The following is a 23,080-nucleotide window of genomic DNA, read 5'->3' on the forward strand; positions in this document are numbered from 1 at the left end:
TTGACATAATATTTTATTATGTGAAATAATATGTTTTCCATATTTTATTTTGTACAAATGTGATCACTCATTTTGATCGGTATTCATCCGGTCGCTTACATCTCCTAACAATTCCCAGATATACAAGTACATGTGGCACGAGAACCAACATCGGTCCAATAATTTATTAAGCTAAACATTATACTATTATGTAACCGCGAAACTATTATTTTACACAGATTTTTAACTCCTCTTATGGATAATAATATTTAATTAGTGCCTTATTCAAGATACAAAAAATTATGTAATTCATATTTATCATAATTTTATTTATTTTGATAGGTAAAAATGCAATAAAACATCGAATTACATAATATCATGTTGAGTTTCAGCTTAAACGAGTTCGACAGTCCCGCACAGGTCTGAATTAAAATTCAATCAACGACATGTGTCAATATTGCTTTGTAATTACTACAGAGATAACACAAAATTGATCAAAAGTTATAATCATACAAACATTAATTGTTAATTGGTGAATGAGTTGCCTAATCGTTTTTTTTTTGGTAATTTGGCAATCAAAAATTTGGATGTAAAATACAGATCAAATCGTAAATTTAGGGCTTTTAAAATAAAGGAATATAACGAGTTTTAGATGTGTGATGATAAGCTACACTCATTTAATACATTACAATGAATTAATAGCAAATTGAGATCTTTTTATTCAACGGTATATTAAATCAAACATGTATACAAAAAGTTCGAGACAGGTGTGTTAATGGTATTAGATTCTATAAATTGAAATTGAATTAACAATAATAAATTATTATTGCAGATATATCATTTTGATTTTTTGTTGAAATTTCAATCGCTGAGAAGAGTTGATATTTAAAATGGCGCCACCGGGTTCGAAAAATACTTGTTAAGCTTGTCAGAATGTTCGTATAGGTAACTAAAACACATAGTTATTTTTGTAACATATTAAAGTTATGTTTCTGCATCGTTCAATAAAATGTTAAGATTGAAAGGTCTTCAGTTGTATATTAAATTATAATCCATTAAGTACAGTGATTGAAATTTCCATTGTTAAAAAAAGACTGAAGAATCTTATGGCTTTACTTATAGTCTGAGTTGCAATTTTGAAATACACTGATACCTTGATATACGGTCACTTCTTTCAATTCATGGGCCAATTTTGTTCGACATTGGGAAAAAATATTGCGTCGATAAAAATATATGTATGTACATATATGCACAAATAGACAATTGCAGATGGAAATATATGGACCGGATCCGATCAGGGACACCCGCATAATAAAATTTGACAGATGTCACGTAACAAGAACAACTCGCGCGACAGCTAATCTCGGGTGATTTGTAAAAAGAGCTCTTTCATCCCGAACAAGGAGTGAACCATCCTGATGTGATTTTAAAATAAAATAAATGTAATTTTAAGTAAAAACTTTCGAAACTTTATGGTATGGAAATAGAGGATTCCTTATACGGCATTTGGCAATATGGTTAAAAACACTGTGCCTAATGGTCAACATACCTAGGAACACTTATCTCAACAACCATAAAGTAAGGTATTAGTGTATTGTAAAAAAAATAGCAATAACTATGACATAAAATTAAAGCAACTTAAAAAAGACGTTTCCGTGTAATGAATAAAACATACTTCACTACGTAAAGCATGTATGTATAAAAACTGTTAATGAATGGATTGTCTGTCTATTAACAAATACTGTTTCCAATAATACTGATTAATTAATATTCTCATACAATATGATATAGCCAAGAATACATTGTCTTGTGCTTAAACATAAAATAAAAAAAGATATTTATGTTGAGCTAAAAATAAGCAATGAGTGATCACACATTCTCCTGTTCATCGGACATAATCGTGTCCACGTGATATTCAACTTCAATCAGGTCCTTGTCACTAAAATTATCATACCGTTTTTTGAGTCCTAAATCACAGATGCTCTCCGTATTCACTGTAAGTTTGAAGGAAGACGCCGAATCCCCATCACTAAAATTGGGGCTCGACGGCGCATCCGAGTCGCGATCGCCCGCGAGGGATTTCCGTTTGGATAAACATTTCAGGTTCGGCAGGAGGATGCTCCGCTTGTCCGGCGTCTTATCTTTTTTAAGGTAGCCGGCCATCTTCAACTTCATCGCTTCGACGCACTTCGACTTGTTCTGATAGGCCATGATTTTATTTGCTTTGGGAGATATTTTCGTCGAATTGTTTTCAGTCCCACCCGTCGAAGCGAATTTATCATCGTTCGCTCCGTCGTCAGAATCGCTCGAAGTATTTCTTTTGGCGGCTTTAGAATCACTATTAATGGAAGAATTATTTTTATCACTTTTAATATTTACAGAATTCGAATCGTCTCTTTCGGTCAAGCTCCTTAGCGGGGAATTTTTACGAACGCGACCACGCAGAATTGAAATTTTTTTAGGCGAAGTCTCGGGGGTGATGGTATTGTTTTTGCGATCGCCGCCATCGGGCGACGTTTCAACAGATTTGATCTTCCAAGAGGGACCCTTAGCAGGCGAAGTCTCTGTGGTTCGGTCCTGTCTCTTGAGAAGGGGCCGCGTCGACGGCGGCGGTCCAATCGCGACCGGGGTCCTGTCCGAAGATGATTTTTGCGATGTCATCGAAGCTATGAACGGTCGACGAGTAAACCTCATCGTGTTCGTCTTCATCAGAGGTGTCGTCCCCGCGGGCGTATCCGGGGAAGTGATGGTGGGTTCCGACAGCGACTTGACGAGGGCCGTCCCTCGGGGAATAGTTCGGATGAAGGGCTGGTGATGGCGGCAGGCGTCGGCCGCCGGGTGATTCTTGATCTGGGCCCTCCCCCGCAGTGAGGCGCGCCGAGACGCCTCCTGGAGGGCTCCGCGGTAGCTTTCGGGCGGGGGCGGCGGCGGTTTGAGCGTAGCGGGCGGGTCCTTGGGCGCTCCGGTTTCCGCAGGTCGCTCCACCGGCGACGTTTCTTTCTGTAAAAATTGTTTCCGTTTCAGTTGTTGTTTCTGGAAGGCGGCCGCGGGCGAGTGCGACCCTTTGTACGCCTCCGCCTCTAGCTTCATTAGGTTCGAGAGATCATATTCAAAGTCTTTGTTCAGAGGTTTGACTCGGTTGCGGACCGGCCTCCGACCCGCGCAGGGCGCGGGTGCCACGACAGCCCCGTCCGCCTTTTTGACATTTTTAGCGTCAGGTTGGGTCGCGGGCCGGTCACTCTCAGATTTCTCCGCGGTTTTGCGGCCTACGCTTATCGACGGAGGAGGATCTCTATCTTTATTAAATAATTTCTGCGGGTCAACAGAGTTTGCTGATCTCCTTTCTTGTTTCGGAGAGATGGCTGAAATATCTGCAATAAAAAACTCTCGCTTAGTATGAATTTCGAATTCTATGCGGTTTCCACAAATGTCAATGGCCTTCTATTTCAGCTCTACGGATTCTTTGGGACGGGAAATATAACCGAAAGCGTTTGACTGTGATATATTAGATCTTTTCTTCAAACTATTCAATGAAATCGATTATCATTCCGAGCGTGATCAAAATTTACAAAAATATAGTTCAATTCAACTTTAATGTGATGAAGGAAATAAGCAATTTGACCATAAGATATTTTCAATTAACAGATTCTATGGATATGTATGTAAAAGGGGAATAATAAAATCAACAAACTAAAAGTAACCTTTTTATTACTTATACTAGGTGCTATAATCACGCGCCGAAATCACGACAATAGATGTCGGTGTTGCAAACCTAAATATTGTATGAAAGGAAATTATCTCACTTATCAGACAAAAGTGCATACTGAAAAATATACTTTTTAAACGGGCTGAGGTCACTTAATGGCACAAAATACTGAACCTGACCAATCAGAGAAATTTGTGTGATAAAAGTCGTCCTATAAGCTGAAGCCTAGATCAGATTATGCTAGTATTTTAGTCGAGTTGCGAGTAATTTAGTATGTAAAATCATTTAGTCGGGTCAATCCATATTATTCTAATTTTTCGATCAAGTAGGTAGGACTAAATACCAAATAAGCGGCGAGACAAGTCTGGACACATTATCTTTAGTCAAGTTCATTAGTATTGTAGCAAAAACGTTGTTTCGTAGACGCGTAGATATGTACAACTTTAAAATAATTTGTATCAGAATATTTTAAACCAGGGATTCCCAACGCTGTCCTCGCAGACTCATTAGAGAGTAAGACCATGTCCGATCCTAATAAGATCATATGGGCCTCCAAGGAGTGGAGGTTTGTATTAACAGACTTTGTTTTTCTGGGAAATGGATGTTAGCCACTTGCTCAACCTATTAGGTCCATATTCTGACTCATACACATATTTAAAAACAATATGTGTACTTGCCAGACCCAGGATTCGAACCTGGGACCCACGACGCTATAGACCGACGCTTAAGCCGCGCGGCCATCGTTATTGTGCATGCTAATTATTATAAATCGATTAATAAAAATAATTGCAATTGAATTTATATGTTTAATTAGATATATTAAATTTATCGTCAATGTATGTTTAAACAAGCAACTTTCTTGTTAGAACAGGGACTAGATAATGTTTTTTATTACACTATATTAGGGCATCTATTGAAAATTTCTGGTATTAAATGTGTTTAGTAAGTTTGCTACAGAGTGAACATATTAGATAACAGGGATTCTTACCAACCCGTACAAAATATTGGATTTTAAAAATATCGTACAAAAAAATTAGTACAGCATTTTAAATATTTTTTCTTAATTTTGTGAAATCTGTTGATTGAATTTTTGGTTTAGTTAAGTTTTAGTTTTTTTTTTGTAGTTAAGTTTAGTTGAGTCTTTAGTTTAGTTATTTGATGGAAAACACTTAAATATGTGTCACGTTTTAGTTAAGAATTTTGCTAAAATATTTAGAAACCTTGGAGGCGATTTTGGATACAGGATAATATAGGGAATAGTTTTATTACAAATTATAATTTGTATTTTTAAGTTTCGGAACAAAAATTCGTAACTTTCGTTTCTGAAATTTCAGAAAAAGTTCTCGAAATTACACTTATTGCTAGAAATGCGAAAAGTACGATCGAAGTTATCATGTGAAAATAGATTACGCTATATAATACAAGCAGTTTTTAAATAAATGAAAGCTATTGTTTTTTGAACTTTGATCCTCCCTATCTCGCTTTATCTCACGTAGGCGAAGTTGATGTGAACAGGATCGCGACGCGGTTTGAAACGATATAAAGCGAAACGATACGAAGCAGCAACGTTGTCCAACGTGGCTTGTCACCAGGTGTCATCGCATATAATTCATCATATTTTAAACACAAAATTTTACAGAAATATCTATCTCAAAGAAGTGGAACTAATATTATATTTAGAAAGATACGTTTATGGAGAATTTTCATTTATATGAAGATATTCAATGAGTATCCGCAGTGCGCCGTGTTCGTTCGAGCGAAAATATCAAACCGACTGATCGCATCGCTGAAGCCACGCACCGCTTTGCATCGCTCGCAGGGCGTAATCTGCACGTAGGCCACACATGTGGCACTCCTTGGTTTGATATTTCCGTGCCGCGCCGCATTCGCATCGACATCACCCACGTAAGACGCAGTGTTAAATCATATTAAAGCATCCTTTTTTTATTTATGTTCAAAAAATCAAATGATTTCAACAAATATTTTTTGAGTTATTAATAAATTGATTGTTGGAAGTCTATTTTGTATTCTATATACAAAAATAAAGTCGGTCACCAATGGGTTTATCTGTTTCATCATATTTAATATATTTAAAACTTCATTAAGTAATATATTATGGTTATTGATTGGTTAAACTAATATTTATTTGTCAAATTTATATTGTTACCGCCTAAAACATGGCATCCTCAGAGGATCCAATTTAATGAGATCAGAACGATTATCGGGCGGATTCACAGATATGAGCAGGTCGACTACGAGACAGAAATTTCTAGCCAGTAAGAAATTTTATAGTCACCCTTTTGCAACTTCAACAAAAATTAATAGAATCATTCTAGCCCTTAATATATATAAAATCTGCATTTTTTTATACATTAATTTTAGAAGCAAGCCAAGTAAAACCTAGCGTCATTATAAATTCTACACTTATTTCAATTTTAAACATACAAGCAAGCTGTAATTCTAAAGCCAATAAATAGCAAATGATTAGTTGTACCTATAACTTGAATCAACCATGAGCACGAAACTTTCATATTTCGATCAGTAATAAAATCCTTATAGGTATGTAAACATCAGAAGCAAACTAAATTCATTCCCAGCAATACATGTAGGTACCTATAATGTGTTTAGTTTTAAAATGATTGTATTAAGATTTTATTTATAAGAGTAGCTGTTGGGTTGAAAATATTTTTAAATTATACCTACAAGCCCACTAGGTAGTAAGTAATAATTTCTCAACCTGAGCGAGGGTTCTCAGGAATACGCACACTCACCGCTCGACTAAAATTCTAGCATAATCTGAACTATTCTTAAAATATAGTAAGTTTATGTGATTCATTCACTCCATTAGCAGATACTACATACATACTCCCAGAATGGTTTCTTTCTTTGGTGGTAGAAGAATCTATGAGCGAAGCCGCACGGGCGCTGCGCCCGTGTGGTTTCGCTCTATGATGGTGGAAATTTCAATTGCCAAATGAATAAGAAAAACACTATTTCCTATTGAGTTTGTTTAGTGAAGAACTAGATATGTAAAATAATGATACATTCCATGTACATATGCTAATGAACCGTTCCAAACTTGACAGAAAGAACAATTTAAATAATTATGATTTATATTATTATTCCAGTAATAGGTATATTAATTATCACACTGATAGCTAGCTGCAGTATGGAGTTAAAATGACCCCATTATTGATTGACATTGAAAAAATCACATATATTATCAATATCAAATAAACTATTGCACTAAGTATTTATTTAATTTATTGAAGATGATAAGTGACAATGGCAATTGAAATTTCCAGCATCAATACGCGTATTGAAATGACATCTACGTACCTTTTATTGGAGAATCGGAATCGTCATCGAGTTTAATTTTTTTCTTCGAAATGTCCTGTTGAGGCTTTCTAGATTTACGTCTCTTCCGCGATGATTGCGAACTATTATCGTTAACAGGGACAATTTCACTATCATTGTTGACGGGGACGGTTTCACTAACATTGTTGACAGGGACAGTATCATCGTCAGACAGTTCTAGTACTTCCATGGCGACACCTGTCGAAGACTTATTGTTTATTATTACAGACTGATTGGCAGGTTTTGTGGTCGCATTCGATGAGGATTTAACTTCATCGGGGTCTGGCGATTCCTCATCAGATAATTCGACAACAGCGGTAATTTTCTCAGGCGATTCTTTCTTTGCGGTCATTTCTTTTACAGAAACGTCTTTCAAACGAGCTTCTGTCGAATTCAACGGTAGAATCTTTTTAGTGAACATATTCAGGTCCGTGTGATGATGTTTATAATGAGCGATACATTGACTTCTGTCGAAGCATCTGTAGCCGCAGTCTTTGCACTTGAACCTCTTCCAGTCCAGATGGCGGGCCATGTGCTTCCTGAAGCCCGTCGCGTAGCCAAAGTCCACATTGCATTTCCCACAGTGGAGCTTCTTGGACACTCGGGGAGATTTAAATATTTCATTGTCCAGAGCTCGATTATTTTCCATTTCAATTTCCTCATCGCTCTTCGAGGTGTTCAATATTGACTCATCGTCTTTCGGAGACGACATCCTGTCTTGGAGCGCGTCGTCCGCGTTTCCATCATCGGTTCCCATCTGCTCTGGGGCGTCACCGTTCTTTTCGGTCGACTCGTTCTCTTCAGACTTTTCGCTTTTAACATGTTCATCGTCGATTTCATCGCTGACATTGCAAATTCGCTGAATATCTTCTAGATTCAATTCGCTGTCATCTATTAGGTTGTTTCCTTGCGCCCCGTTCGAGTCGTCGACTTTTGTGAGAGATTCTTCAGCGTCCTCGTCTCCGTTGAGGGTGTCAGAGGAGAGGACTTCGGTACTGACGATAACATAGACGTCGCTGTCTTTAATACTCGGAATGATGGCGCTGATGTTGCAGTCTTTACTGTTTCTCCGGTGATCGGCAATGAGGCTGTTCAGATTGAGAGCGGTGCCGTTTTCTGTCACACCGGATTCTCGATCGGCAGGGACGTCCTCTTCGTTGAAGTCGGGGGCGATCTTGGAAGGGCTGGGCGCGGTGCCCTTATTGTAGTCCCGTCTGATCTTGATCTCGATCTTCTTCTCCGATTTGGGCTCGATCTTCGGGAGCTTGCCTCCGGTGTCCCGGGATGGGACGAGTGGTGGTGTCTCTCGCTCTTTGGGTATCGTCTTGGCGACCGCTCGCCGTTGAACGTTAGAGTCGATCTTGTTCTGGGCGGCTATTCGAAGTTGGCAAGTCTGACGATGTGAACTGAGAGCGGCCCTCCGTTCGAAGCGCCGTCCGCACCCGCCGCAGCGCGGTATTTCATCGCCTTCAAAATTATCTATCCACGCCTGAAATTTGTAAAAAGTGTTAATTAAAAAGTCTATCAATTTGGGGATATTATTTGAATATTGTCCAGCTAAAGATTTTGGATTAAATTCTCGACTAATATGATGTATTTTACCCGATGAAGAAGAATAATAAGTCAGAAAAAAATTTGTGGTGAAATCTTTTCCAACTTTTATAGTGTACTCAAAAACTTGAACCTCTCCCTTCAACCGATCAAGAATGATGGAAAATTTAATTAACGCCAAAAACAATTGTCCATAATGTTAACGAAACAATAATTTTAATTCGAATAACGATCATACATAAACTATTATGAATAAATCTGTCAGTATCACGCGTGACATTAATCCTTAAATTAAAATAATAAATTTACCTGATTTTCTTGATCCAGCCTTTGTTGATCGGTGAGCGACTCGACAACAGGTGCAGCAGTCTTCACTGTCTCCGTGGCGTTCGAAGAAGTCCGGAAAGCTTTATTTTGAATTGTATCTCTGAGTTTGCGTATGTGAGCCGCACTTTTCCTACAAAAAAATTTACATATTTTATTAATATATCAATTATTAATACCTCAGTTGAACATATTAAAATATTACCATGTGGCAGTACCACCTGTCAACATTCTCATATGCTTTTTCCCTGTCTCCCTCTCTCTCATACGTTTACATTCTATCTTACTGGCTTTGTTCTTGTGTTTCAGACTTTAAAATTTGTCTGTGAGCTCATGCATCCACCTTAGTTTTTATAGTCTCCTGACTTTGAATTATTACCCTTAAATCTCTTGGATAACACAAATTTTCGATATGCTATAAACATCTATCAAACTATTACGAGAGTATTATTTGTTTTTTTTTCACAACTCGATTACAATAATTCTAAAGATTTTTCAAATTTATGCGTGTATGTTTAATACGTCTTCGCCCTGTCTCACTCTCTCTTACACATTTTCGTATGTTTTCTCTATTATTATATTATATAGATATTATTCAAAATTAAGCACAGGACAGAAAATGTTTAAATTGATAAAAAAAACTGCTATGTACCTATGAACTTTGAATAGATGTCGGTATACACTCCAAGAGTTGGAGAATGTATCGGCACAGTCCGGACACGGATAGACGAGTCTGTTATCAGCATGTTTATGCTTCATGTGAAATTTCAATGTTTTCTGAGTTGAGAATTTCATTTGACCTGAAAAAACAATCAAAAATGTCACATATTAGAGATAAAAATCGCAAAGCTAATCAATTTTTATAAATTCTAAGTTGTGTAAAAGCGACCACAGTTAACCAATGATAAGAAACTTTAGGAATCGGCACTCAATTTTCTTACACGCGCGTTAACATAATTTTACTCCCTACTTTAATTATAGTTTGTCAATTTATGGCTACGGCCGTATGTTGTTGCTTAACCACTGGGGAATGCCAAAAGAAATGGCGTATTTCAAAAAAACACTACCTTATTCTTAGGTCAATAATTATTATAAAGCAATCATTATTCATAAGATGTTTATCACACTTGAATGGTCAAAGACATAGCATATAATAAGTATCTTTAGAATCATCTTCAAATGTGTTAATCTTGCCGATTTTTTGAATAATAAAATGCCTAATTCTTGTCAAATTTGGGATCACAGAGATTATCAATATAATTTTTTATCGTGAATATTTTACAAAAATTATCTCGTAATAAATTATACTAATGGTTTTATAAATGCGTTTAAAAATTAATAAATGTAAAAAATCTTAACACCACTGCACAGTTATGTACCGAAATATGACTATATTCTAAAACATTAGAGCGAGAGGTTTAAAAGTATACTATTTTATGTAACAAAAATACTTTATGCAGTCATCAAATGTTTAAAATAACTATAAAGGATAATAAGGCTTCAAAATTATATAAATAGATTATCTACAACGTTTAAGGAGTGTCCAGGATCATGGTTTGAAAATACAATAAAAACTCAATTTTGACCTTCGACGAGCATGTCCCCCCTTAAGTCAGTAAATAAATTTCATTTTGGACATTCAAAATTACAGTATGCATTATTAAAAAAAAACACATATTTGAATTTAAAGTATATGTATTAGAAAGCAACGGGTTATCAACTTTTTCACTTTGAATTAGTGCAATGATCGCTTACATAATTTGCACATGATATTCATGACCCACGCTGTGGAGGGGTCATCTTCCTCGTCACTAATTTGAATGACAGGACTGCTGAGGGGTACGGGCTCCGGAAGAGAGGTCGGCGTCACTTTGTTCACGATCTTTCCATCGGGACCTAAGACTGCCACCGTCGACAAAATCATGTGATCTAATTCGGCCACCTGTCAAAGTAAGAATAATGAGACACGCAATTTTTGCATATGCAAATGCATTTTGTGAAGGAATAGGGTTTGACAGACTTTTCATAATTGGACGTAATGCTAATGCTGTATGCAGAAAATTACTGGTTTGATTCTCAGCTGACAAAGAAATAAATACATTACGTTATATTTTTAAATCAACAGCGTACCAGATAAATGATATTTTTAACATAAACCTGTTTTATTTTGTTACACGTCACGTTTTTATGATTTTCCGACCGTTATCTATAATCAACAAGAACTTAACAGTTTGGCCAGAGGGTGCCGTGAAATAGAATTTAGTTGCAATGTCACACCCGCTTTCACAGGTTACCGTCCATAATAGGTGGGGATTTGCGGAATCGACAAATGACAAAACGCAGAAGTCTCATCATCAATTGCAGAGCAGTCTGCAGTTGGTTATAAGATAACACATGTTGCAGAGTTGCCACATGCAATGCACACAAATGGAAATACCATAGCTTTATATATTAGCCATTTCATCCTGCAGTAGTTTGTTGTTTAGATGTGTTGCAGGGCGCAGTGGGAGCTCATTTTTGATCATTGCGATCTGGTCCTAGAATTATAACCTATACATCATAAAAAGTCAGAAAACTGAATTGAACACGCTGTCCATCTTTTTACATAAATGTAACATTGTATCTATGTCTCCATGATATATTATGTAACATCCATAAATCAGGCATCACATAGTTTAACTATGAATTCACGAATAACTTGTTTTTTGTAAATTGATGATGCTATGATCAAAACACAGCTCAAGAACACTACAAATCAAAACGTAAAATGTCGCATTGTATTGACAAATGTTGTTATTAGACATCATGTGGTACCATGCTATTGTGTAATTCTATTGGCCACTGCACGAGAGAAATGTCAAAGCGGGACAGCATGTATATTCCAACTATGCGCCATCCTAATTCGGATTGAGAATAATAACATGTATTTGGATCCAATCGGGAACTGCATCCAAAACTACATACCTCATCTTGAATTGAATCCTTGGAAGTAATTTTATCGGGTCCAACATTTTGATAGACGGCTTGATTGGAAGCTGACATCGTTTGTAGGTTAGAAATGCGCTGGCTGATGAGGCCGCACCCGTTGTTTTCATCGTCGGGCGTTTCTTTACTCTGGGCGAGCCTCTCGATGATCGAAGTCAAATCTTTCGTCATTATTTTCTTCTGACGCAGCGGTTTCTTCGCGACGTCGATCTCATCTATGGGTTTCGGGTTGTCCTTATTGCTAAGATAGTGCTGGTAATCTTTCTCGTTTTGTAATATGGCTAACATGTCGTCCTTCTAAATATCAAACAAGATACAACAGAGATATCGGATAAATTGGAAGATAGTGAAACTTACATTGAGATGATTAAAATATATAATAAGAAAAATAGTGCACGACCTTTCGGTAAAGTTTATTGGAACTAATTTATAAAATCAGTGCATTGAAGATAAATAAATTATGTTGAGATGCATGTATATCTCACTGTGCAGCCAATCATAATATGGTTTTTGAATGTAACAACTTTTTAAATGATAGTATTGATATGCTGCCAAAAAACAATACTTAAATATATAACTGTAAAATATATGCTTTTAAAAAATGGGCAAATATTCAATTATTGGAGACGGAAATATTTGAACCGGATACAGAACAATAAGTCATGAACCTACTTACTTCACCATGTTCGATCCTGAGAGGATCACATAGGCCTCCACAGAGTTGAGGTTGTATTAACAGACATTTTTTAACGAGAAATGGATGTTAGCCACTTGCTCAACCTATCAGGTCCATACTCTGACTCCAAACACAAATTGATAAACAATATGTGTATTTGCCAGATCCAGGATTCAAACCTGTCTGGGACCCACAACATTATAAGCCGAACACCAGCATTATAAAACTTGACAAACGATACGTGACGATAACTACTCAAAAGCTTTCTCTTTTCAACCAAGGAATGAACATTCTACTTGGAATTAACCCCGGTAAAGTACACAATTATTTTTGTAATAGAAATATGATATTTAAATAAACAATAATTAATAAAAAAATGTATGAAAATAATAGGGCAAACTTTCCAGGAATGTATCTCGGCTATAAAGCAAGGTACACATTAGTGTATTAGAATATCTCTGGATGTTTTTATTTTATACTAGTCAATGATTAACAGTGACATCTACAGACTGAGTTAGATGATAAGTAAGTAAAGAATAATTTATTTTATGACTCGAGTCAGTTGATACCGAGTTGATATTCTTCTTGATAATAAAATAAGAATTCACTTACAATAAAATTACTATGTATGAAGTGAGCATGGAGAGATGTGTTGAATTTTTGTCTGCAGTAAACACGTTTGTGTGATATAAAATTGGCCAGGCTTCGAAACAGGTTTCTACACACTTTGCATTCGTATATGACATCACATTCTGTTGTGAGCAGCTGTTTCAGCTAAAAAAAATACCAATTCATATTAAATAATATAATATATTATATAATAAAATAATTTGAAAAAAACAACATATTGTGAATTTTGCCAGGCCCGGGATTCGCACCCTAGATCCATGATTTAGCAAGTGGGTATGTTACCGCTCGTTCATCGCGGGCGCTAAAATGCATGCAGCATAAACATAATGGAGATAATAAGTCAATTTTGGTAAAAACTAGCCACAATGATCATCATCAGTCGGGGTCGATCCACTGGTGGATGAATGCCTTCTTAACTCCTTCCACTATTCTCGGTCTTTAGTTTTTCACTGCCACGTATATCCACCGAACTTTATGAGTTCACCGATCCAGCGGATTTTAGAGCATCCCTGAGGTCGCTTGTGTGCCCCTTGGGTACTACGTATGACCGCATTTGTCCAGCAGTTGTCCACTCACCGAGCGACATGTTCAGTCCATTACCTTTTCATTTGCTTGACGTTCTCTATCATACCGCATACCCTTATTCATTGGTTTCTTTTGTGGTCTTTTCGTGTTATGCCCAACATGCACCTTTTCATGTGTCACATGCATACGTGAGCACTGTTAGGATACATTGCTTGAACACTTCATGCTTACAGTTTTAAAAATATTATTCAGGGGTCCAGATGCGCTCTATGTCAATTTGGGTCTGCGAGCAATCTCATCATACACACCACCGTCAATTGACATCTGTTGTCCGAGATAGACGTAGTTGTTCTACACAATATCTGTGCACAAACCCATTGATACATCTCAGTTTGGACAGCGCATCACGTGAGCAATTGACGTCCGAAAGTTCCGTTTTGAAGCGGAAATGGTAAATTAACATAAATGGAAATAATTAACATAAATATACAACCCACCTCTTCTGTCCCAGTATCAAATACATCACGGGCCTGGGTGAAGCCCGTTATACTTGTTTGTATGGATTTCCTAAGGATGGAGAGATCAGGCACGGGGCGGTCCTGTTGATCTGATTCGGCAGACTGGCTGGACGCCAACCTATTTGCTTTTGAGCGATGCATCTTCATTTTATTTTACCGCGTCATCTACAATCATATAAAAACTATAAGTAAAAAACTGTGATCCATTATAAGATGGCCACTAAAACATCTGAGTATGATAATTATTAAATTGGAACAAAAAACACATGGAAGGACTCGTATATAGCATGATATCCAACCTTTTTATGGCGAAGGGCTACTTTGATCGTCTAAAACTAATCAACGAACCCCCCTCGTTCAAAATCCCTAAAAAAAGGATGTCAAAAATATGGATTGTTTGGTTATATTAAAAGGCCGACTATTCAGGCCGTGGCACTGAATTGCAAATTACGATGGTAGTGCAAATTATTGATTATCTTCAAATGCAATGCGCTAAGCTTTTTGTCACAAATGAAGACATTCAATTGCATATTATTTCGTTCAAATTATTACCATTTATTTCAATATGCAACAATCATCATTTTCTACAAACACTTAACGATATTGCATTCAAAGTATGAGCAGTAACTAACTCTGCCAAGGCCCGCACAAGAGGGGGGCTGATAAGGCATGAGGGAGGGGGGCATGGCGAGTCGACAGTGAGATAAATACACATACAAAATTTGCTCTAATAATAAAAGAAAGCTATTTGACTTTAACGATATTAAGAGTTAAAAATTTGTGTTGTGTGATACAATTTAAATGATAATTTACGTGTAGAATTTGGGAAACTCTACTGTAAAGCATCCCATAACTTGGCAATAAATAGGGGGGCCGCCAAAACCAGAGATCCTGGCCTGGGGGCCCGCTTCAAGATGTGGAAGCCATGAGCACTACCATTGATGTTTATAGTTTCGTATCACGGCCTAGCTATTATTAGTGGTCTTGGGTTATCGATATACTGCGCAAGCTAGAGGTTGCATTGCAAAATCGTTACGGGTGCATATATGGTGCCATACCATTTTCGGTATTTCTTACAGCCCCTCCCCGTCATTACACTTACATTACATCACACTTTAAACTCTCACCCCAATTCGTTGAAAATAATAATTGATCACAGAATGTTTTATGGCCAAAAGATTATATTTTGTTGGTTTTGTGATGTCACACTTTATACACTCCCCCTTCTTATCTTCCTTCGCATCACAGAATATCACATTATATCACCCCCATACCATCATAATTATAGAAGACCCCTAATATAGATTTTTTTTGATCCTTAAAAACACAATAATATAAGTTGTATATCGAGGGTATACTGACAGAAAGCATTAACTCATTAAAATAAGTTCTGAGATAATCGCAAAAAGGACTTTAATTTTTTTTCAAAGCGTTCTCCCACGTAGATTTTTTTATGATTTAAAAACATTTTTTCTACATTATAAAGACTAACTTTATGACAAACACAATATACGACATGTTACAAGTCCTGTATTTTGTATACGCAGAACGCATTAGGTCATTATCATGCTTTCTATCAGAATAAAAAAATAGCAATATGATTTAATAATGTTTCTATTTTCTCACTATTATATCCTATGCCTTTGTGCGTTTTACCAGGACGTAGAGCGTAAAATTGTATACATTTTGGCATTTAAAACAGAAAAACAGCAATAACTGAAATAATGCGTTCTGTCAGTATACCTCGATATTATACAGAATTATGCTTTAGGTGGCTTTTTTATTACAGGTACATAGAACTAATTTATAAGAAAATTGGTTAGCATTTTACTTTAAAAACATCACAGCACCGAGTTGCCGACGTCTAGTAAAAGACATTTATGATAAAATTACTTTTTGGGCATTTTTCGATACAAAGCACCAATCATTTGAATTGGAATTTCTATGTCGGGCGTCGGCCATAAATACACCCAGTCTAGTATGTGTCGAAAGACTGTGCATCAAACAGATGGACATAGATTTAGTGATAAAGTTTTTACATTTCCTGAACATTTTACATGTCGGCATATTTCTTTTTCTTAGTGATCAAGAAGACGAAAGATACAGTATGGCATTTATTTCACAATTGTTTTGAAAATGGCATTATTTAGCAACGAGTCATACGAAATATTCGTTCATATTAATCAAGCAAATTGAGCATTGACCTTGTTTAATGAATTTGAATAATATGATCAGCTGTGAGGCAATATTATAACACTGAGATCATTAAAATTACTTACTTACTTACCGGTTACTCTGTTATGAGATTTTGAACTCTAATAATGTCCGCCACATCTGTGTGTAACATCTGGCAAAGAAAAGTTTAACGCTTGCTTTAACCGAGTCATCTATAAGCCACGCTGTTGAATTCCGTAATTACCAAAAACATTGTTATCGAACAGTCGTTATAACCCGTTGGTATGTATAACTTAAAAACATTATCATGCCCGATGATGAAGCCGCAGTGAGATTTTTACAACCATACAATATAATTCCGCAGGAGCTTGTGTATATTAATGAGCTCAGGCAACGTTCCCTGAAAGTTTTCTATTGTATTTGTGAGGATTATAAACTCACCTGCGCATCTATTCTATACACAAGACTGCTTTCGGCGGCTATGGCAGCTATCTAGGGTAGGTTTGCATCGAAGTATTAGCACTTATTGTAATTGTTACAATAAGTGCTATGTTTTAACAGCACCTCTTTTGGCTGTGGTAAATTTTAGAGCGGGATAGATGGTTTTGACTCTTTACACGGCTAACTGTGCTAATACTCTGCTATAATAGCTACCGTAGTGGCCAAAAGTAGTCTTGTATATAGAATAGATGCGCTGCAAGGCTATTGCAAGTAGTTAACTCCATAAATCCTTTCTGTTATTTTTCTTGGTCTTAGGTAACTCTGATAACTCTCATATCAATTCTGTATTGAAGGCTATTATCTAAATTACCAGTTAACACCTAACACCCCTGCTACACATGCGCAATGCCAGTGATATTTTTTTTATTATGTCACGTTAACGTTTGGCTAACCTAAAAAAAGATGTTGTCGAACTGGAATAATTATGCACACACAATATCGCAGTAAGCAATTATTATTGTTATATTATATATGGCGTGTATTACATTGTACAACAGTACATTGGCTTTGTAATTTGTTGAAAATATTTTGCTTAATCAATGACATTTGATAGCTTGCAGGCGCACAATGGTGATATAACTCTTAATTTTCCAAATCACCTTAACACAAGACATATACTTGCTGTCCTCTATCTCACTCTACTTAGTTAGTAACGTCACATTTGACAGTTCGTTACCTTACTTTGAAAAGGTTCTAACTGACATTTTGGCCTAAAATGACTTTTTGGTGTGTAAAGGTTCCATTAGCCATATTCTAAGCATATACGTTCATTTCGGAGTCATCTATTGTCAAATATGGGAATTAGCAGTATGCCGGTGTTCTATCTACATGTCTTTTTTATATTCAAAATATGACCATTCCAAATTTCAAACGCTCATAGCTCAAAACATGGTCAAGTGCAATTAGAACCTTTTCAAAGTAAGGTAATGAGTTCTGTCATGTTGGAATAGCTGAACAGTAAATTTTCTACAAAAAATTAATGCATGGATAAATGAACTCGTCAAATTATTTTGCCACGAAAGACACTACGTACCTGACAAGGAAGTAATTGTTATTAGGTGAAATGCATAATAATCAAACCTGATTTTCGTTAAGGAAAGATGGCAACATTGATCATTTCTCTCATTTACATAATATCAAAATAGTTGCGAGGAAAAGGGATAGTACGTATTTACATCTTTGCAAACAAAAAAAGGACTAAAATAAAATAATGTGCTGAAATTCGTTCCGTGAGAAATGAGTCTGTGAAAGATGAGCAAAATTTCATAGGTGTAATAAAATGCTAGTCATTGTTTAGTTAATTTAGGAAAATCAAAAAATCTGGCATCGTATACTATACTTTCTATAAAATTCCTGTGCGTGGAGATTGAAATTTTTTACCTTAGACATGGAATGACAGGAATTCTTGTACAGAAAAATTGACATCGATAGCGTTTTGTAAAAAATATTTGTCAGTATCAGATATTGATTGGAATAATATATTTGAGGGAAGCGTGTGTTGCGAATTTCACTAAATAATAGTACCTACCTACAATGGTCGTTAGTAAGGGTTGCAATCCCAAACAGAATTTTCATTTCCATAAATAGACAGTTAAACTAGTTGCAGATTTTTGTTCAATTGTAAACAATTTCTACACAGCTATTCTTAACAGTCAGCACGTTTTCATTATTTTTATTGGTCCAAATTAACAAGGAAGCAATTTCATACGGCGGTATCAGCGGTTATCTACAATAATTGGTAAATGGAAAATTTACATTGGTAGACATATTGTGTGAAATACGTCGCTTATTTGTGGACCTCGGTCAAATTTAGGTATGTTCGTGCTGGCATATCCATCGGTTTTCCACCCGAACCTCGGACTGCTCGGAATTTTGTATTACGTCAAACAAGAATTGAACATATTAACATAACCTACAATTTTATTTGTCATGTCATTGCGGTATGTATTTAAAAAAATATGTTACTACTAGCTACTTCATATTTGACGGTTCCAGTGATGTAGATTATTTTTCAAAATAGTCGCATCTCGCATCTCAATTTTCAATATGTAATTGACATACTCTTATCTCGCTCTAAAAGTTAACATAACAAAAAATGGGCTATTAAAAGATAGCACTTTTGATAGTTAACTTCGTGTAACAATTAACTGCCTGAATACATAAAATAATACTATGTTACAATAGTCTCGCTGAAGTGAAAATGGCAGTAAATCATAGTTTACATTTACAAATGTACCACATTATAAGTAAAGTTCCGTAGTTTGGCTAGGCAACTAGGTAACTAGGCAATACAACAGATGCTATCTAAATACTGGTGGCAATAATGACCATAGACAATAAACACATTAGCCCCACTTCCTGTGCACAAGGCGTAAGCCTGCCACGTCACATCCAGTGGAATTTGCAACTAATAATTAGGCGGTATCATTAAAATGGAAGAAGAACACCTAGCAAATGGAGTGAATGTGGGGATCGTCCAATGGGGGCAACTATAAGCCCAGGGGTACATGCATATTTGGTGCAATCATATTTATATGAATTAAAGCGTAGGACGAGGGTGGCCAGTTAAGATTTATTTATTGTCATCCTAGAAGACATTGCACAGTTTAGCAGTACACGGAGCTAAAAAATAATGATCATTAATAAAGCGATTGACTGGCTCAGTAGCGGGGCCATCGTTAAGTGTAATGCTAATATAAGCATGAATTCAGGTCCATGTTTGGCTTTGATGACTAGCTGCAAATTTAATATTTTTCCATCCTGCCGGAGGTTTACATAACAATGTGCCTAGATAGGTTACATGTAAATTCTACGTAAAACAATTCACCATGACACAGTTCGCCGTGAGCTTTCTTATTGGAAAGAGATGACCGTATAATATACGGTCTCAAATTTGATTAGATTTAATATGAACATCTAATTCAATTTTCATAGATTTTGGCAAAACTCATGAATTCAAGAATGAAAACCTAACCTAACCTAACAAATAATCCAGTATATCGGCTATTTCAAAATTTATTTACTGCTGGCATCCTGTAATCGACGAGAACCATGCTTTATTTAGAAATGAATTTTATGTCAGTACTATACGACCCAAAGAGGTTGGACGGTCTTTAATATACGGCCATATATTTCCGATACAACATTTCATGGTGAAGTGTGATACGGCGAACTGCATACGTACAAATTTCCGGACACGGCCTAGATATGGGTGTTTCTTAAATAAATTTTTCTCAGGAAATAGTGTTGCTGTCTTTTTTAATGCTGATACAAAGATGTAAAAGTTATAGAATTTATGGAAAAAACTATAGTACACAGAAAGTTTTTCATTTTGAATCCTTCAAAAGTATAGTATTTTTGACTTATTTGTTGTAAAACTATTGTAATAATTTACTATTATACATTTATTGCAGAATCATTCGATTGGCACTGGCGTGATGTTGAACAGAAATCCAATACTGGTTTCGTCACTAAAAACGGCGACTTTGAAACTGGTTTGAGGCAAGCCTATGTGAATGCACGCATGCTCTGTGACACATTCCTCTAGCGAACAAAAAAACGCACGAATGTAGACATATCTTATGTCATTATATTGCCTATCATGTCATTATATTGACTATCATGCCGTGGGTCCCAGGTTCAAATCCTGGGTCTGGCAAGTAAATATATTGTTTTTCAATATGTGTGTGAGTCAGGGTATGCACCTAATAGGTTGAGCAAGTGGCTGACATCCATTTCTCGTAAAAAAAAAAATCTGTTAATACAAACCTCTACTCTGTGGAGGCCCATATGATCCTATTAGGATCGGACATGGTCGGAGAGTTTGTATGGAAGTCTTGTGAATCGAATTGACCTAATCGTTCATAATTAATCGCTACAAGATAATTGACTTCTATCCACATTCAAGTGACTCATTTTTGATATAGACAGATTAATTTAACGTCCTATTACCCCATTTACACGTGCATGGATTTACTGCTGGCATTACGTATTATCGCGGCCATAATAAGAAAATGTATGTGTAAACATGTATTATCCTGCAGTTGCAAGATTGCATGCATGAATCAAAAAAGGTTGAAAGCTTTTGAATTTTCATGTGACAGTTCGATCTGCCGGCAAAAAAACGAACTACACTGCGGTAATGCGTCAATGATATTGAGCCACTTTACAAGCTGTTTGTTGGCGAATTTAAAAGCCGGCGATTCAGCTACTATTTTCACACAGTTTGTTTTTTTACCGGGAGGTCTCTACTACGCTCTACTGCGCAGACGCAGTAGGCCCACACGCCGGCGTGTAGCGTGTAAAGTTGACCGGTTTTCAACTTTTCTCGGTAGATTGTTTACAATCTGCTTGTTAGCTTGTTCGATGATGACACTGGGTGACTTTACAGGCAGACTGTAAATTCGCCAACAAGCAGCTCGTAAAGTAACTCAATGTCATTGACGCTTGAGACTCATTTTGAGGTTAAGTACCATAAAATGACAACATCGCATCTTGCTCACTCTTGAAGAATGAGATTGGAGAGACAGTCGGCACTTTTACGTGTAAACAGTTATTGTCACGATAGTTTAAAATACACGCTATTGCTGCCAGTAAATCCGTGCACGTGTACAGGCTCTATATAGCTATGGGAAACGAACTCTATAACTGTCAAAAATAATATTGTTTTATGGAAACTGAGACAATATTTTTTTTCAACTTTACAAAGTATCTGACTTTATTTTTGATTAAAAAATGTGCTTTCTTTTATCAGGGCCAAGATGGGTATCTTCAGTTATATTGTTAATGGGATATTCCAGATTTAGCTATACCTAATTATTTAGGTACACTTATATGATAAATTAGTCACTGTATTATTAAGGGATGTAATCCCAAGTGACTGATTAAGCTTGTAATAAGTATTATATTTTATTGATACCTACTGTAAATAATATGGCTATTATAGTTGAGCAAATAAGTGATCTTTATCCTAGGTACCTATATATTATAAAATAATAGCTAAATGAAATAAAACAAATAGGGTGGGGGTTACCAGTGAACATTTAAATGTCAGCCACTATGAAATATTATTTCTTGTAGGTTGTACCTAGGTATATTGTCATCAAGCAACACATTAACTCGATGTATATCTGTAGGTAGTCATTTGTTTTTATTTGAACAAAGAATATTGTTTTTGAAAAGTAATGTAATGACAATTTTATTGTGTGACTTAAAACTCATTAATTAGAAGAAGCGATCGTTTTTAATGGGTACATAAAGGAAGGCGTAAGTCGACGGCATACGCGCCGCATGATTCAGTACCGAAGCGCGAGCAATTATTTTTACAATAGGTATCTACACCTTTCTTTACGTAGGTACTGCAATCTGGTTAAACTGAAACAATTATATAAGATAAACTTTTATATTGAAAAGTGTCGTACCCATACCGCTCATTTATTACACAAGACCGCCGCATCGGGCAGCCGCGAATTGTTTGCACCCCAGCAGGAACGTGATCGTGAAATATGTATCGTGCTCCCGTCGGACGGCGCAGCGGCGATCACTAAAATACGACATGTCTCTCCCTCGATTTATCGCTCGCTCGCGGCGTTGCAGGGCGGCATTTATGGATAAATAAAATCCTCACGTCGGACGCGAGACGATGAGCATAATTAAATTGTGTTACTCACGTGAAATTGAAAATTGAAACGATAAAACGATCGGATGGTATCCTTCACACTTCCACCGGCGTTGCGTCCATCTTTGTAAAATTAGTCCTTCCGATTGCCGTCAACTTTGATGGCAGCACGTTTCGAAATTTCGAATATGCGCTACCTACTAGCGCGGAAGTGCTGCTTCTAGGTATTTTCAATTTTGAGGTTAAGCTAAATGTCAAAAATATTACATATTATTATTAATGAAATTACCCTTAGGTAAATGAATGAAATGAACAATAACCTACAAATCAATCTGTTTATTTGATATATTTATACGAGTCTGAATATTCAAAATGAATTACACTCGCACTTTAAATACTTGGAAGGTTAGTAAAACTGTCATATTATTATTACTTACAGAAAATAATATAACATTCGTTACATCAGAATTTTTAGTATTTTTTTCGATTGGCACATAACTGCCCTAATGTGCTGTCATTGGTCTAAACATTAAATA

The 23,080-nt window shown here is 36.2% G+C and overlaps 3 protein-coding genes across 6 annotated transcripts in view; 2 read left to right on the forward strand and 1 right to left on the reverse strand.

The window, feature by feature from the left end:
* Positions 1–22,728, reverse strand: LOC147078964 (uncharacterized). Of its 2 annotated transcripts, none has more exons than XM_085951947.1 (9): positions 22,597–22,728; positions 14,231–14,416; positions 13,191–13,352; positions 11,882–12,199; positions 10,673–10,859; positions 9,570–9,717; positions 8,903–9,050; positions 7,025–8,531; positions 1–3,350 (listed from the first exon to the last, which is right to left on the reverse strand). In XM_085951947.1, exons 2-9 carry the CDS (start codon positions 14,396–14,398, stop codon positions 1,849–1,851), a joined length of 4,140 nt encoding a protein of 1,379 aa, XP_085808073.1. In that variant the 5' UTR covers positions 14,399–14,416; positions 22,597–22,728; the 3' UTR covers positions 1–1,848. The 2 variants fall into 2 exon arrangements, with proteins under 2 accessions (XP_085808073.1, XP_085808081.1); XM_085951955.1 differs by lacking the exon at positions 22,597–22,728 and adding an exon at positions 22,348–22,488.
* The window catches only part of LOC147078961 (uncharacterized), a 799,973-nt gene that overhangs the window by 25,972 nt on the left and 750,921 nt on the right, over positions 1–23,080 (forward strand). The gene's annotated exons all lie outside the window — the stretch shown is intronic.
* Positions 22,445–23,080, forward strand: part of Uqcc1 (Ubiquinol-cytochrome c reductase complex assembly factor 1) — a 33,418-nt gene continuing 32,782 nt past the window's right edge. Inside the window, exon 1 of one of the 3 annotated variants that reach the window (XM_085952159.1) lies at positions 22,445–22,949. In XM_085952159.1, coding sequence (XP_085808285.1) covers positions 22,917–22,949 — 33 coding nt within the window. In that variant the 5' untranslated portion in view covers positions 22,445–22,916. The remainder of the gene's footprint in view (positions 22,950–23,080) is intronic. The other 2 variants (XM_085952177.1, XM_085952169.1) reach the window with 2 other exon arrangements.

The sequence above is a fragment of the Rhyacophila brunnea genome, unplaced genomic scaffold, assembly GCF_057557595.1.
Source record: "Rhyacophila brunnea isolate RB1 unplaced genomic scaffold, BYU_Rbru_1.0 scaffold_10, whole genome shotgun sequence".
In the NCBI taxonomy this organism is placed as follows: domain Eukaryota; kingdom Metazoa; phylum Arthropoda; class Insecta; order Trichoptera; family Rhyacophilidae; genus Rhyacophila; species Rhyacophila brunnea.